This window comes from Python bivittatus, unplaced genomic scaffold (genome assembly GCF_059951505.1).
Source record: "Python bivittatus isolate LINGU-HERP-01145 unplaced genomic scaffold, Pbiv_v1 ctg000020_np1212, whole genome shotgun sequence".
Lineage (NCBI taxonomy): Eukaryota > Metazoa > Chordata > Lepidosauria > Squamata > Pythonidae > Python > Python bivittatus.
In genome coordinates, this window is record NW_028277030.1 from 113,387,845 (window position 1) to 113,404,012 (window position 16,168).

At 37.5% G+C, this 16,168-nt stretch overlaps 1 protein-coding gene across 1 annotated transcript in view; it reads right to left on the reverse strand.

Annotated features, from left to right (window-relative positions):
* Window positions 1-2,341: 2,341 nt before the first annotated feature.
* Window positions 2,342-16,168, reverse strand: part of PPP2R5A (protein phosphatase 2 regulatory subunit B'alpha) — a 46,719-nt gene continuing 32,892 nt past the window's right edge. Inside the window, exons 8-14 of the mRNA XM_088147002.1 lie at window positions 15,411-15,464; window positions 11,039-11,089; window positions 9,730-9,849; window positions 9,522-9,649; window positions 7,336-7,437; window positions 3,713-3,814; window positions 2,342-3,668 (exon numbers count right to left, since the gene is read on the reverse strand). Of these exons, the coding sequence (XP_088003128.1) occupies window positions 3,614-3,668; window positions 3,713-3,814; window positions 7,336-7,437; window positions 9,522-9,649; window positions 9,730-9,849; window positions 11,039-11,089; window positions 15,411-15,464 (612 nt within the window). The 3' untranslated portion in view covers window positions 2,342-3,613. The remainder of the gene's footprint in view (window positions 3,669-3,712; window positions 3,815-7,335; window positions 7,438-9,521; window positions 9,650-9,729; window positions 9,850-11,038; window positions 11,090-15,410; window positions 15,465-16,168) is intronic.

Sequence of the window (16,168 nt, forward strand, 5' to 3'; positions counted from 1 at the left end):
ATACAAAACCACTGATAATCTCCCTCGATCTGGGGCTCCATGCAAGATCTCACCCTGTGGGGTCAAAATGATCACAAGAATGGTGAGCAAAAATCCCAGAACCACAGGGGGGGACCTAGTGAATGACCTGCAGAGAGCTGGGACCAAAGTAACAGAGGCTACCATCAGTAACACACTACACCGCCAGGGACTCAAATCCTGCAGTGCCAGACGGGTCCCCCTGCTTAAGCCAGTACATGTCCGGGCCCGTCTGAAGTTTGCTAGAGAGCATTTGGATGATCCAGATTGGGAGAATGCTGATGCAGATTGGGAGAATGTCATATGGTCAGATGAAACCAAAGTAGAACGTTTTGGTCTAAACTCAACTCGTGTTTGGAGGAGAGAGAATGCTGAGTTGCATCCAAAGAACACCATACCTACTGTGAAGCATGGGGGTGGATACATCATGCTTTGGGGCTGTTTTTCTGCAAAGGGACCAGGACGACTGATCCGTGTAAAGGAAAGAATGAATGGGGCCATGTATCGTGAGATTTTGAGTTAACACCTCCTTCCATCAGCAAGGGCATTGAAGATGAAACGTGGCTGGGTCTTTCAGCATGACAATGACCCCAAACACACTGCCCGGGCAACGAAGGAGTGGCTTCGTAAGAAGCATTTCAAGGTCCTGGAGTGGCCTAGCCAGGCTCCAGATCTCAACCCCATGGAAAATCTTTGGAGGGAGTTGAAAGTCCGTGTTGCCCAGCGACAGCCCCAAAACATCACTGCTTTAGAGGAGATCTGCATGGAGGAATGGGCCAAAATACCAGCAACAGTGTGTGAAAACCTTGTGAAGACTTACAGAAAACATTTGACCTCTATCATTGCCAACAAAGGATATATAACAAAGTATTGAGATGAACTTTTGATATTGACCAAATACTTATTTTCCACCATGATTTGCAAATAAATTCTTTAAAAATCAGACAATGTGATTTTCTGGATTTTTTTTCTCATTTTGTCTCTCATAGTTGAGGTATACCTATGATGAAAATTACAGGCCTCTCTCATCTTTTTAAGTGGGAGAACTTGCACAATTGGTGGCTAACTAAATACTTTTTTGCCCCACTGTATTTATGACAGTTGCAATGTCTTGGGGGTCACATGATTGCCATTTGCAACCTTCCCAGGGGCTTCCAACAAGCAAAGTCAATGGGGGAAACTGGATTCACTTATCAACCACATGATTCACTTAACAACCATGGTGATTCGCTTAATGACCCTGGCAAAAAAGATCATAAAATTGGGCACAACTCAATGACCGCATCGCTTAGCAAAGGAAGTTCTGGTCCCAATTGTGGTAGTAAGTCAAGGATTTACCTGTACTTAAAATATTGGTACTGTCATAATAGATGGATAAAGTTCTCCAACCTTCAGACCTCTTCCAAAACCTACAGATATCAAATTTATTCATAATTCCGTAAGTAATAAAAAGAGAAAACACATATTACAATGATAATTATTATTTCTTAAGAAATACTCATTTTATATTTACTTAAAACATTTTTCTCCTGTTTAAATCTTTTCAGGCAGAGTATGGTAGTATGATGAAAATTACTTAAAATTATGTTAACTGTTCTGCATTACATTTCAGCCCCCTTCTGATGGGTCAGTAGAATATGAAGTCCATAGTATTCTACTTCTAAATATGTGAAGCATGACAATCCAAGATTCTGTTTGTAGGTTTGGAATGTTGCCATACAAATCCAAATACCATTATTATATCTAATTCCAGGGATTTGTAGACATAAAGATGTGTATGAACTAGGCATCCATTTTATTTTGAAGTGTGAACATGTCCAAAAGATAGAATCTTGTTTTGTTTAGTCAATAAAGTGAAGAGGAGACTGAGGGCCATAAAATATTAGAACAGTTTGATGTTCGGTGAAATCTAATGATGTCCATTGAGTAGAATGAATTGGCATTTCTCCTGTAACTCCCCACCCTATCCCATGCTCCTGAAAACTACTCCAGAATATTGGGGGACCCTTTGGAGCAGATCTGAGTAACAAAAACCCCACCAAAAAGTATACTGTATAGCTGTCCATGCAACACTGGATAATACCCATTATTTTTTCTTTTACAAAAGGCCTAACTTAAAATTAGAGTATCTACATGTATTGTGTCAACCTATCTTCATTTCAGTTTGATAACTGCTACCTGCCTTAATCTTGTTCTTATTATTTAAACCTGTTAATTAAATGTTACAATCATGTGAATATTTGGCTTGAAAATAGCCCGTCAATATAACCATTCTGCTATTTTATAATAATTAAATTACAAAGATGGTAATATACAGCACTAATTACAAACATAAAGACTTTATTGAATGCTGCTCAATCCCTCAGTCTTTCAATACAAAACCATTTTCCACACAATTGAAATTTAAGAGATTGGAATGATACTCTGATATAAAGATCTGCAAAAGAGCACCCCACTGATCAAGTAAAAACAGACAACACTTCAAGAATTAGTTTTTGCCATCTTAAGCATCGTATTTCTTTTAACACAAAGAGCTGTCTTGCATGTCTGCGTAGGAATTGCACAGCCCAAGCTTTAAATGGAGCAGCTGGGCCACCCTGCAGGGCCAGGTTGAAAGCAAGTACAACTAGGTTCTACAAAAATTGTCAAAGTATAGAGTGTAATTGATAGGTTCCAATTTTTAGTTATGGGAACAGAAACATGATTACTGAATCTTTCCTAAGAGGAGGCATAAGAACTATGTGGATAATCCTTGATTAAAAATTAACAATCTTTCCTCATTCAGAGTTCATGTAACTGCTTAAGCAGGACACATAATGTAGTATAAGTCCTGTCCAGGCATTCTCCTCACACAATTACAACTGTTGGAGGGAGAAGCCCAACTCAGCTGAGCTGATCTTACTCCCTTCCATGTCTCTATCCATTTCTACAGCCCACTCAACCACATTAAGTAGAGAATATCCGTAACAAGTCTTTTCTACTTGAGAAGGTTCCTCGTATAATTTTGAATCTTGACCTCTCTAAACTGAACATTCTTATACAATAGCCTGACCTGTGATACTGTAATGGGCAGATTCAACTCAAGTGATACATGTTTACTCAGAAGCAAGCCCCACCAAGCCTCATGGGATTCAATCCCATTAACTGGATATTATATTATCATCTTAGTTTCATTTCAGGAAATACAGTAAAGCTACAAGTCTCTTCCTGAGTCTCAGCCAAAGCCTGCAGCACTAGGAGAAGCACATGGGGAGAAAATGTAGTTGCCTGACATCTATGCCTAAATGCAACACAATTAAAAAGAAAAAGAAAACTTCAAGTCAAAATTTCACCATTCCCATAATTAAATCACACACATCATGGATGATAAAATTCCTTTCTGTGAGATGTCAGAATTGACAATATAGCAATGATTAGAGACAAATTTACAGTATGCTATGGTAAATAATATCACATTCAATTACTGTATTTCAGTTCAAAAAATTTCATTTACATTTTGCCAGGGGGGGAAAATGGCCATTTCAAAGATACTGATGAGGTTTCTCTTCTGCATTTTTTACATATTTTTTAAAAATCTGTATACAAAAGGGATGCCTCACAAACAGAGGCTTTCACACTCACTTGGCACTTTATCATTTGGTATATTTATCACAGAGAAGGAGGTATTACTTTATCATTTGGTGTATTTATCACAGAGGAGGAGGTATTACTCATCTGGTCAGACAATGTTTTCATGAGTCTGAGTTCTTCCAGCTTTTTCCACAATTCTTCACGTTCTAATTCTTTCTTCTTCTCTCTGTAAAAAAATGTGAAAGATTCTTTATCCATTATCCATGTGAGCAGCTAATAAAGATTATCAGAAATCCTAAAGATATCATAAAAATTAACTTGATTTTCCTAGCATGAGCCTCTTTGGTACCAGTCAGTACAGACAATACTGAGCTAGATAATGTCACGGTTTCACTCAACAGAAAACACGTTTTTATCATTCCAGTCTCTATGTTCACAAGAGCCTAGAAAGATAAAAAAGGTGATGGGAGAATATAACTAAAGCTTTATGTGAATGAATAATTAACCTTGATTATATTATAGTGCTATAAAATATGCTAATCAAAAAGTACTGAAATAAGTTTCCTTTTATAATACAAACAATTGTCCTTTGCCATTACTATCAATTGTAAGGAAGCTACAATTTCTTGGCAGTATAAAGGGGGGTGCTTCTCAATTGGAGCATGTCTAGACTGCTTGTAGAAGATAAGGTTTGGTAGTCATCAAGACTACTCTTTCAAACTAAAATCAAAAGATTGAGAATTTAAAAAGTGAAAAAGGCAGTGTCCTGCTATCAAGATCCTTTTGTCTGAAATGGTCATGAGATGCCTGCTCACATAGTCTTGTCCAGTCCAAAACAGATATTAGACAAGATGCTAGAATCAGATCAGGTTTAAATATATCAAAAGCCTTTATGGCTGGATTTCTCAGCAATTTCTTGGGTATTTTTAAATATTGTTACCCAATCTTCCTACCTGAAAATAGCTCAGATAAAGAATGGAACCAATTACAGGTAGTCCTCGCTTAACAACCATTCATTTAGCAACTGTTCAAAGTTACAACAGTGCTAAAAAGGTGACTTACAACCGGTACCCAAAGTTACGACCATCGCAGCTCCCCTGCAAGTCACATGATCGCAATCTGGGTGCTTGGCAACCAGCTTGCAATTACAATGGTTACAGTCTCCTGGGGTCATGTGATCACCATTGGCAACCTTTCCAGCTGGGTTCCAGCAAGAAAAATCACTGGGAAACTGCACAATTCACTTAACGACTGCATGATTCACTTAATGACCATGGTGATTCACTTAACAACCTCCACAAAAATGTCATACATTGGGTCTGGTCACATGATTCACTTAATGACAGCATCGCTTAGCAACCTAAATTCCAGCCCCAATTGTGGTTGTTAAGTGAGGACTACCTGTATGCTAACAAATGCTAATTCTAGGGCTTCTACTAAAACTATATACAGTATTGAATTTTCTAAATACTCCTCTCAAGCTTAAACCAGAAATAACAGTATGCACTGAGTGCAAGAGAAAAGATTCCCTTTGCAAAAGATTGAATTTGTTGCTAAAATATAGTTAGTCTCATTGAATAAGCCATATCAGTATGTATGTATGTACCAGGGCTGCCGAACTCCTCAACAACTCTGTGCAGTTTACAATTTTAAAAAGCAACAACATATATCCCAAAATACCAAAAACAGCCAACCAGAACACCAACTCCAGATCACAAAAACACACCCCTCCACACACACAAATAAAGCATAAAACTAATTGTTACCTGTTAGGCTCAGGACAACACAGAGTAACTGACTGTGGTGGCGCACACATAACTCAGAGAGACACTGCAAAGGCCACAAATGTGCGCCTTGGTCAGTTATTTTTTCAGTACTGTTGTAACTTCAAATGGTCACTGTATGAGGCAGTCGGTAAGCAAGGTCTACCTGTAACTGCATCTTTTCTCAGGAACATGCAACTATACCATGATTCCAGGAACAGATATGTTCAGTTTAAGGAACTGCAGACAAGACTACATGCATGTCCCCCACACATTCCAAAGCACCTTTTTGCCTTTAATCCATAGCACTGCAGAACTCTATGCTAACAGTAGACCAAGTTGAGATTTTTTTTTTAATAGGAAACAATGTATGAAAGTTTTTAAAAGGATAATCTGAATACATTAAAAACCTTTTAAGCTGTCCCTTAATTTAAGATGTAGGTAGTCCTCGACTTATGACCTTGTTTAACAACCGTTCAAAGTTACAACAGTGCTGAAAAAAGTGACTTATGACCAGTCCTCGCACTTACAACCATCACAGCGTCCCCACAGTCACGTGATCAGAATTTGGGCACTTGGCAACCACCATGTGTTTATGATAGCTGCAGTATCCCGGGGTCACATGATTGCCATTCGTGACCTTCCCAAGGGACTTCTGACAAGTGAAGTCAACGACCACATGCTTCATTTAACCACCACAGTGATTTGCTTAATGACCACAGCCAAAAAGTCATAAAATCAGGTGCAACTCACTTAACGACTGCATCGCTTAGTGACAGAAGTTCCAGTCCCAATTGTGGTCATAACTAGAGGACTACCTGTATCCGTTTTTAACCAAAGTGTCTCTAGATCAGGGCTGATCAGATTGGCAGCCTATACCAGTCCATCCTCTATAGCTGGTTGGGGAATTCTGGGAATTAAAGCCTACACATCTCAAAGTTGCTGAGGTTGAGGAGCACTCCTCTATAGCATCTCGCTCACATGCTGCTCCAGTCTTCCTCCACAGGGAAACATCTCTAGGTATATGTATTTCATTTCTTCCTGCAAATGAAGCCTATACTGGTACTGACCTAATAAATTTCTACTAACACAACCCTAAATGTTCCTGTTCTCCTTTAATTTACAGAGAATTTGCTAAGGGACAGAGGAGAAAATAAGTGGCAGTGTTAAACTAGGTGATTACAGCTTCCCAAACGGTTTGGAAAGAAGCTACTTTTCTGCACTGCAGAAAAGATCCATCCTGAATAGATTAGCTCTGTATTATTATTTAGGCTACTTTCCTATCAAAAATTCCTTCCATACATTCAATGGAAGCACCCATGTACATATGTAAAAACAAACTAACAGCAGCACATTGCTGTACACAGCAACAAAATCTCAGCAGCAAAAGGAATCAAATCATGCTGAAGCGAAGGCTCTGAAGAAGGCTGTGTCCCATGTCCCTGCTGGTCACCCCACTAATAGCGGCTGAAGGTGTCCCAAAGCCTCTGCTGATGCAGGCAACTTATATGGATGTGCAAGCTGGTATCTCAACATGCAGTTGTTAAGATGCCCCTGGTGAAAAATCTCAGCAGATTAACTATAATCAGTCTGTTAGTAACAAGAAAGGCAGGGTATAAATTTTAAATTTGTACCTTATTGCATGGAAAGCAAAAAACTGCAACAGCCCTTAATACTCAAGTAAACCTCAAGTATAAGCAGAAATGCTTGCAAAAGCAAAGGTGAAAAGGAAAGGACTGAATTTGGAGCAGGAAGAGCTGCTAAGTACAAGACAAGCCTAAATAACCCAAGCAAGGCTCCTTAGAAGAAATGGGTTTAAGGAAGAGATGTATTTATTTAGTAGAAATGGATAAACATTGTTAATATGAATAGTGGGGAGAGGTCATTCAGCTGCAAAACTATTGCTTTATTATAATGTCAAATCAGCATTACTCTGGAAGACGATTTCAGGCACATTATCTGTAATCAAACTGGAAAAATGTACCTTTGTCTTTCTGCTTTGTAAGTGCTTGTGAGTTCATCAAATAGTTTGCCATTCATCTCCATCAGTGTTTTCAGCACATTATATACTAATGCTACAATGGTCCTAGAACAACAGGGTAAGTTGCAAAAGTATCATTAAGATATATATTCTATCATCTAGTGTGATTACCTAGCTTCTGCTTGCATTCTGCCACCATTTTATCTAAAATAAACAATAGCAATTAGTTTTGAAACGATGGAGTCTGCAAACTCCAAGCATGGACATTACGGTTATTTGTCTTTAATCAACCAAACTTAAAGCAACAGGGTGACTGAATTATTGATTATCATAGTAAATAGCTACAAAGTTACAATCTAATATAAATCAAAGACAACTGTATGTGCAAAGGGTGCTGCACAAATCTAACACAAAGTATAAAATGCAAGAATATATTCCTAAGGGCCTCCTATGTTTAGTATTTCAGCTAAAATTACTCTAGCAATAAATGAAAAATCAAATTAAGGTATATGATTATCTGGCTAGTAAAATGTGTTAAATACTGATTTCCTTGAGAGTAGCCATTAATGTCTATCAATTCCTTTATGACTTATAATAAACATTTTGACTAATTTTAACATTAGTTTGATTATAGAATGCCCTCCTAGGAAGGCTTCCTTGGGCACCACCAGATTTTTAACTCTGAGAATGAATCTATTGATGTTTATTCTCAGCAGAAACCTCTACCAGCAGATGCTGTGGATAAGATTTTAGGGACACAGCAAGGAGAAGACAGAGAAGAATCCCATTAAGTGACTTGAAATCTGCATACATAACCCTGCAAGCCACACTGAGCTTTTAAACTGTTTTATGTAGATTTTTAAGTAGTTGGTTGCTGTCATAATTTTGACTGCCCTCTACAAGTAAAGTTTTATTGCATTTTGGCTGAAAGGTTATACCTTGACCATAGCAAAGCATTTGACAAAGCCTCTCATGAAATCCTCGATAAAACTGTAAAATATGGGCTAGATGATATCACTGTTAGATGGATTTATAATTGGCTGAATGACCACTCATAAATGTCTCCATATCAACTTGGACAGAAATACGAAGTGGAGTGCCACAGATCTCTGTCCTGGGCCCTGTACTGTTCAACATTTTTATTACTGACCTGGAAGGAGTTGAGGGGATGACTACCAAATTTGCAGATAGCACAAAACTAGGAATGGCTAAACTTCAGAAGAGAAAGAGAAGATACAAACATCTACCCAATCCTAAACAGCGGACCAAATAAAGTTCCTCCTGCATCTAAGGAGAAAAATGAAAGAAACAAATATACAATGGGGGAGACCTGGCTTGGCAGTAGTACCATAAAAAGGATCTGGGTGCTCAAGCAGATCACAAATTAAACATGAGCTAAGAGTTTGATGCAGCTGCTAACAAAGCAAATGCTATTTTGGAATTTATACACAGGAGTATAGAGAACATGGGATCAAGTAATTGTCCCACTCTATTTTGCCTCGATGAGGTCCCACTCACAACACTGTGTCCAGTTTGGGCACTGCAATCTAAAACGGATACCCACAAACTGGAAGAAGTTGAGAGGATGGCTACCAAGGTGATACAGGCTGGAAATGAAGTCCTGTGAGGAATGATTAAAGGAACTGGATAGATTTAGCCTGTGAAAAAGCAAATTGAGGGGGACAAATATAATCAGATAATATCTAGAAATGCATCTTCTTTTGCCGTAGGGTGAAAGTATAGGGAAGTAGATTCAGATTAGATAAGAGGAAGAATTTCCTATCATAAGAGCTGTCAATCAGTGGAATAGGTTGCCTCATAAAGTGGCATCTTTTCCTTCACTGGAGGTCTTCAAACAGCTGCTGAATAGTCATCTATCAGAAATGCTCTAAGGGATCCTGCACTGAGCAGAGGGTTGTACCAGATGAACTGAGGTCACTTCCAACTTTATGATTTTATGACAATGCATAATAAATCATTTCAAAACACATCTTACAAATAGCAATATCAATGATTTAGCACTTGCAGTTCTGTGCAGAGTTGTTTTTACATGCATTTTCATCACACTATGTACACAAGTGCACTCTTTTAAAATGGTGTGTATGCCCTACAAACCAAAATATTTAAGATGAGACTAATCCACAATATACAAAGGGATTTTAAAATACTAAACAGTAAGGAGTACATACGGATTCCAGTGTTCTTTGGAGATCTTATATAAACTGCCAAACATAATTGGCAAAATTGTATCAATGTTCTCTTCAATCAGACCAAGAATGTACTCGTTATGCCAAAAGTACAGAGCCCTTTCTGCAATCTGAAATACACATTTTAAAATATCAGGACAATGAGATTGGATAGTGTCAATTTTTAAATATTGAAAATCTCAAGTTATACCTGAAAATGTGAACTTGACACACACTTTGCTATCTGTTTAAAGAGAGGCTCTTGTATTTTTTTGAACTGTGTTGGTTCTATTACATCCAGAATTTCTTCAATTTCACCTAAAAACATAACCTGTTACAAAGAAAAGCATTTAGGGAAGAAAGGTTTGTATAGTAACATCATTAGCAGCCAGAAAGACAAATGTCTGAAAAATAAATTTTTTCTTCTAGGATTTTCTATAATCTATGCTAATTCTATCTGCACATGGTTTTTACATATGTAAAGTTTCCTTAATCTGATACAGATTACTGTAACAAAATACTAGTATGTATATCTTGCTCTTACATGAAGTCTTTTACTCAGATTGCCAACAAATTCCTCATCCTTTAAATATCAGTAACGCTACAGATCTGATATTCTTAGAACTGCCTACTGAGATGTTCTAGTAAATGGTTTAAAAATTACCCAAATAAAAAATGCCTAAGCTTTTATATGGATATATACAGGTTTACATGGATACCCAGTTAGGCTATGATTCAGAGTTAAGCAGTTCTAAGCACAAATATTCTGCAGCAACTATGATGAAAACAACATATAATTCAGAAAATCCACACTCAACAACATGACTAAAATTCTGCAAAACACAATGTGAACAGTATTTATTTATATATTCCAATGCATTACTACACATAACACTAGTGACATACATAGTGTCGGTACTACTATGTCATGTGAGCAGTACAAATTCTCTAAAATAAGTATCTTATAAATAGATACAGCAGGATTGCAACAGTCACTTTATTCTTAAAAGATAACTTTTAACTATTTCTGATTTAACACAATGTAATGCTAATTTCTTAAGAATATGCAGGGTACATTTCCTCCCTGCCTGAAATTCATGTTCAAGACTCAGATCTGTTTTTCACTTTTTTCTCAAGGACCATAAATGGGCAGCATGCTAGAAAAGGAATGAAAACTCTGCAAACTACCCTCAAAAGCATAGTTTGAAGTGTGTCAGCCCAGGAAGTATGCATTGGCAGGAGGGACCAAGAGAACTCATGTTCTCTATAATGATCCATCATGCTGTCTTACCACAGACAAGTGACTCTGGGTAAGTGCCTAAGAATTCTAAACCCCACAGTATTCCTCCAGAGAAGGGCCAGGCTTAAGGTCCTGCTTGGGGTGCCAAGATAATTTTCTAAAGATATAAACAGAGCCCTTATACGTTATCCATATTACAGCTGGGATAAACAGCTTTCAGACCTACTGAGCTGTACTAGATTAATTTCAGTATAATGAGTTTAAAAATAATCAAACTTACCTCTTTCTGGCTGCATGTTTTTGGCCAAAATTTCAGCAATCCTCTGATAACCTGGGTTGCCAAAAAAAAAAAAAAAAACCCACCTCATCAGAACATATCTAGGAAAACTGAAGCTTATATACTTCAGTGATGACAATACCACATTTAAATTTACTTAATTCAATAATTTTGATCAATGTATTTGATATTGATATATCTTCAAAAATTGATTTTGTTCTAACTATATTGCAAAGTTTTTTCATTATACATTTTTAAATGAGAAGCCACAGATTAGTGAATTACTGGATTCACTCATCACATTAAGCCATAGTAGCTTAACAATGATTTCTTGAATTTAAGGGTACAGTGGGGTAAAAAAGTATTTAGTCAGCCACCAATTGTGCAAGTTCTCCCACTTAAAAAGATGAGAGAGGCCTGTAATTTTCATCATAGGTATACCTCAACTATGAGAGACAAAATGAGGGAAAAAATCCAGAAAATCACATTGTCTGATTTTTAAAGAATTTATTTGCAAATCATGGTGGAAAATAAGTATTTGGTCACCTACAAACAAGCAAGATGTCTGGCTCTCACAGACCTGTAACTACTTCTTTAAGAGGCTCCTCTGTCCTCCACTCGTTACCTGTAGTAATGGCACCTGTTTGACCTTGTTATCAGTATAAAAGACACCTGTCCACAACCTCAAACAGTCACACTCCAAACTCCACTATGGCCAAGACCAAAGAGCTGTCAAAGGACACCAGAAACAAAATTGTAGACCTGCAGCAGGCTGGGAAGATTGAATCTGCAATAGGCAAGCAGCTTGGTGTGAAGAAATCAACTGTGGGAGCAATAATTAGTAAATGGAAGACATACAAAACCACTGATAATCTCCCTCGATCTGGGGCTCCATGCAAGATCTCACCCTGTGGGGTCAAAATGATCACAAGAATGGTGAGCAAAAATCCCAGAACCACAGGGGGGGACCTAGTGAATGACCTGCAGAGAGCTGGGACCAAAGTAACAGAGGCTACCATCAGTAACACACTACACTGCCAGGGACTCAACTCCTGCAGTGCCAGATGTGTCCCCCTGCTTAAGCCAGCACATGTCTGGGCCTGTCTGAAGTTTGCTAGAGAGCATTTGGATGATCCAGAAGAGGATTGGGAGAATGTCATATGGTCAGATGAAACCAAAGTAGAATGTTTTGGTCTAAACTCAACTTGTCGTGTTTGGAGGAGAGAGAATGCTGAGTTGCATCCAAAGAACACCATACCTACTGTGAAGCATGAGATTGGAAACATCATGCTTTGGGGCTGTTTTTCTGCAAAGGGACCAGGATGACTGATCCGTGTAAAGGAAAGAATGAATGGGGCCATGTATCGTGAGATTTTGAGTGAACACCTCCTTCCATCAGCAAGGGCATTGAAGATGAAACGTGGCTGGGTCTTTCAGCATGACAATGATCCCAAACACACCGCCCAGGCAACGAAGGAGTGGCTTTGTAAGAAGCATTTCAAGGTCCTGGAGTGGCCTAGCCAGTCTCCAGATCTCAACCCCATGGAAAACCTTTGGAGGGAGTTGAAGGTCTGTGTTCCCCAGCGACAGCCCCAAAACATCACTGCTCTAGAGGAGATCTGCATGGAGGAATGGGCCAAAATACCAGCAACAGTATGTGAAAACCTTGTGAAGACTTACAGAAAACGTTTGACCTGTGTCATTGCCAACAAAGGATATATAACAAAGTATTGAGATGAACTTTTGATATTGACCAAATACTCATTTTCCACCATGATTTGCACATAAATTCTTTAAAAATAAGACAATGTGATTTTCTGGATTTTCCCCCCCATTTTGTCTCTCATAGTTGAGGTATACCTATGATGAAAATTACAGGCCTCTCTCATCTTTTTAAATGGGAGAACTTGCACAATTGGTGGCTGACTAAATACTTTTTTGCCCCACTGTAACTGACTGGTTTTATACAACAAATGCAAACAAACACATCACATTAGGGCTTCTTAGTGAGATATGCCTCCATATAACTTTTTTTTTTAAAAAAAAAAGATCCTTGCATATTCTCTAGAAATTCTATCACCTGACCCTTCCTTTTTAAATATATTTCTCAGTCATTCCTTAACCAGAGTTTCCTGGAAAACATCCAATTCATGGAAAATAAGTTATTAATTACTATTATTCATGTATAGTTATATATTATTTTTCAGTATAAAATGCTGCATGCCCTTCAGTTCCACCAGCCGCTGAAGAATACAGCCATTCATTGTGTCATAGCCTGAGTAATCTTTGCTCTGTAGGATTGTGGGGAGGGGACATGGATTCTAAACGGTCTTCATTTCCAACTGTTTCTGCAGAAGCATTCATCTCCAGCTCTTCTCTGACATGTGGCCATGATTCCCTAAATTTCTCAAAAGCCCTGGTCCAGAAGAGTCATCACTTTCTCCTCATATCAGAATGGTCTTTGGAGGCAGTCCTGACAACTCCATTTTCTGTTAAAGAAAATATTCCAATATTCCCTCCTTGCTGTCAAATACACATACAAATGAGGAGATGCAGTTAGACCAGTCCCAGATCTATAGGAAGCATATGGGGACTGACCCAACTACCTCCTAACACAGTATTCTAAACTTCAGTGTGGTATAAAGAAACGTTACCTAATAGGATAACTTTTGAATTAAAACCACCACCTTTTATGGCCCAGGAAACAAACTTGGTTTGTCAGTTCTGCTACTGTGAAACTCACCCCAAACCTCTCTATCTTAATTAAGAAGGTTAATAGCTAAACTGACATAACTTTTTAAAGCAAGAGTAAAATACAGCCAAAGGCAAGCTTTAATTTTTGAAAGTATGCATTGAGTTAGGTAGAAATTTAGAGTGCAGATGTGATGCAGCAATGTTTGTTTCTTTTTATATCTGCCACATTTACATATAAAAATCAGTGTGATTTTTAAATTAGGAAATGCCACACTGGTGAAAGGAGATTATATCACATCTCATCTCCTGTATTCTATGGTTTCATACAGCTTCTCCCTCATCCTATATTTCAAGCTGATATAGAAAAAAATACTTCTTTGGACAAGACAGCAAAGAGGTAAAATAAGAAAGGGAACCTCTCTCACCTAATGCGATATTATTATAGAAGTTCTGCTCTTACACTTTCACTCTGAATGGGATAGACTCAAATAAAAAGCACACAGCTATAGTCATTCATTGAAATTTACCCCTGGAGAAGAAATAGCACATATTGATGCTTGAAATACATATTAGATGTAAAAGTTTTCAGGAAAAAAATTAAAAAGTTCAAAAACCCTGTTGCCCTAAAGTAATATATTCAATAAAAATGATTATTTGATAAAATGGCAATTTGCAAGCTTTTAAGCAATTGTAATGAACATTTAATTATCTGGAATAAACTACTGCACACAGTGGAACTTACTTTTTAGTAAACAGGCATATGATTATTCTAGTCTACTTTACAATAATATGTTAAATATGTTCAAGTGTATGGTATGTTTATACAGTTGCAGTCTTCCCTTTTGTTATGAATAGCCACAAAATTTATGTAACCAATTCACAGAGCTATAAAAATAAACTACAGAACTCAATTACATTTTAGAATAATTTTCTGCTGATTGGAACTGATGACAGATGATATCAGTCGGGGGAGGCTGCATTAGAATATTCTTTGTTCTAAAGTTGCTGGTACAGTATCTTCAGCTTTTTTCTTACTCATCCCACTATTACATATTATTTTATCAGCATTCTAAAGTAAGGGACAGTTCTGATAAACATCTGTCCAATTCTATCTATTTAAACAATTTCAAATTTTGAATGTATATGTTGTATTAATATAATAGGCAATTACTGTACTCATAAATACAGTTACCAGATAAGCAGATTCAGTATGACAGCACAAGGAACGAAGGGACTGGTTTTAGGAATATCTCTAGAGTTAAAACACACTTTATAAACAGTAGTGGAAAGCTAATGACTTGTTTTAGAAGCAAAGTCAGGCAAATGAAGACACCAAGATTCAGGACAGGGTTTGTCATGGACACTAAACAAGTGTCTTCCATTAATTTCTGGGATACATGCATGGTGAAGTTCCCCATTCTTATTCTATTAATGCATTATAAATAATGGGAGGATATATATATATATTTATATATATAAATATATATATATAAATATATATATATATATAAAAATATAGGCTGCGTATGAATTATGAGTTCCTGCTGAAAACTCTAGTTGCTGAACCACACTGGTGGAGGGGTTTGGATAATCACTGTTCACTGGCCTGCTAGAGCTAAGTTAATGAAAGTTTGAGCTATATTGCAAAAGTTCAAAGACAGACAAAAACAACAATACTTACCGGCTCTGTTAATGTCATATCTTTTTCCAGGAACTGAACAACACAGTACGCCAGCTTAAACAAAGTTTTTAAAAATTCACAGGTTATTACAGCATTACTAAATTCTGAAATTCTATAATTTCAAAAAGAGATTATCTGTAACAGATTCTTTTAGTGGTCATCTGTCATTCATATGTATGGTTTTGTGCCTGCGTTGAGCTTCTTCTGGAACCTTATAGACTTTATAGATGTTTGATGGGAGTCCCATCCTTTCTGTAAAGCAAGCATATCTAGGCATGAACCCTGCTAACCCTTTTAGTTTCTAAGACTGGTACACCAATCCCTTTGATGAAGAAGAAAAACTGATGTCACCTGGCAATAAATGAGTTTGGAGAGCTGGTTGTATGAATTCACAGATGACCACTCAAAGAACTTATGACAACTGTATGACATCCTGGGTTGAGGCAGCATACAAATTTAATTATAATTTATCATTAACTTCAGTTACACCAGTTCTTCTTCACTGTGATCTCTGTAATTCACACATATGGATAAGCAGCCTTTCATTGGGATGATGTTTGTAAGATGAGAGAAGTGAAGATTGTTCTATCAAATGCTGTTTTTGCGGGTGGGAGAGGGGAACTAAATATTCAAGCAGCAGAACTGAAGAAATGCCCAAAGTTCAGACTATGTAGCTGCCCAAAAGAACTCTGGCAAAAGGCTCCAAAAGTTGCTACCGCTGTTGAGGATTGAACTTGGATATCCAGTAAGCACTGCTA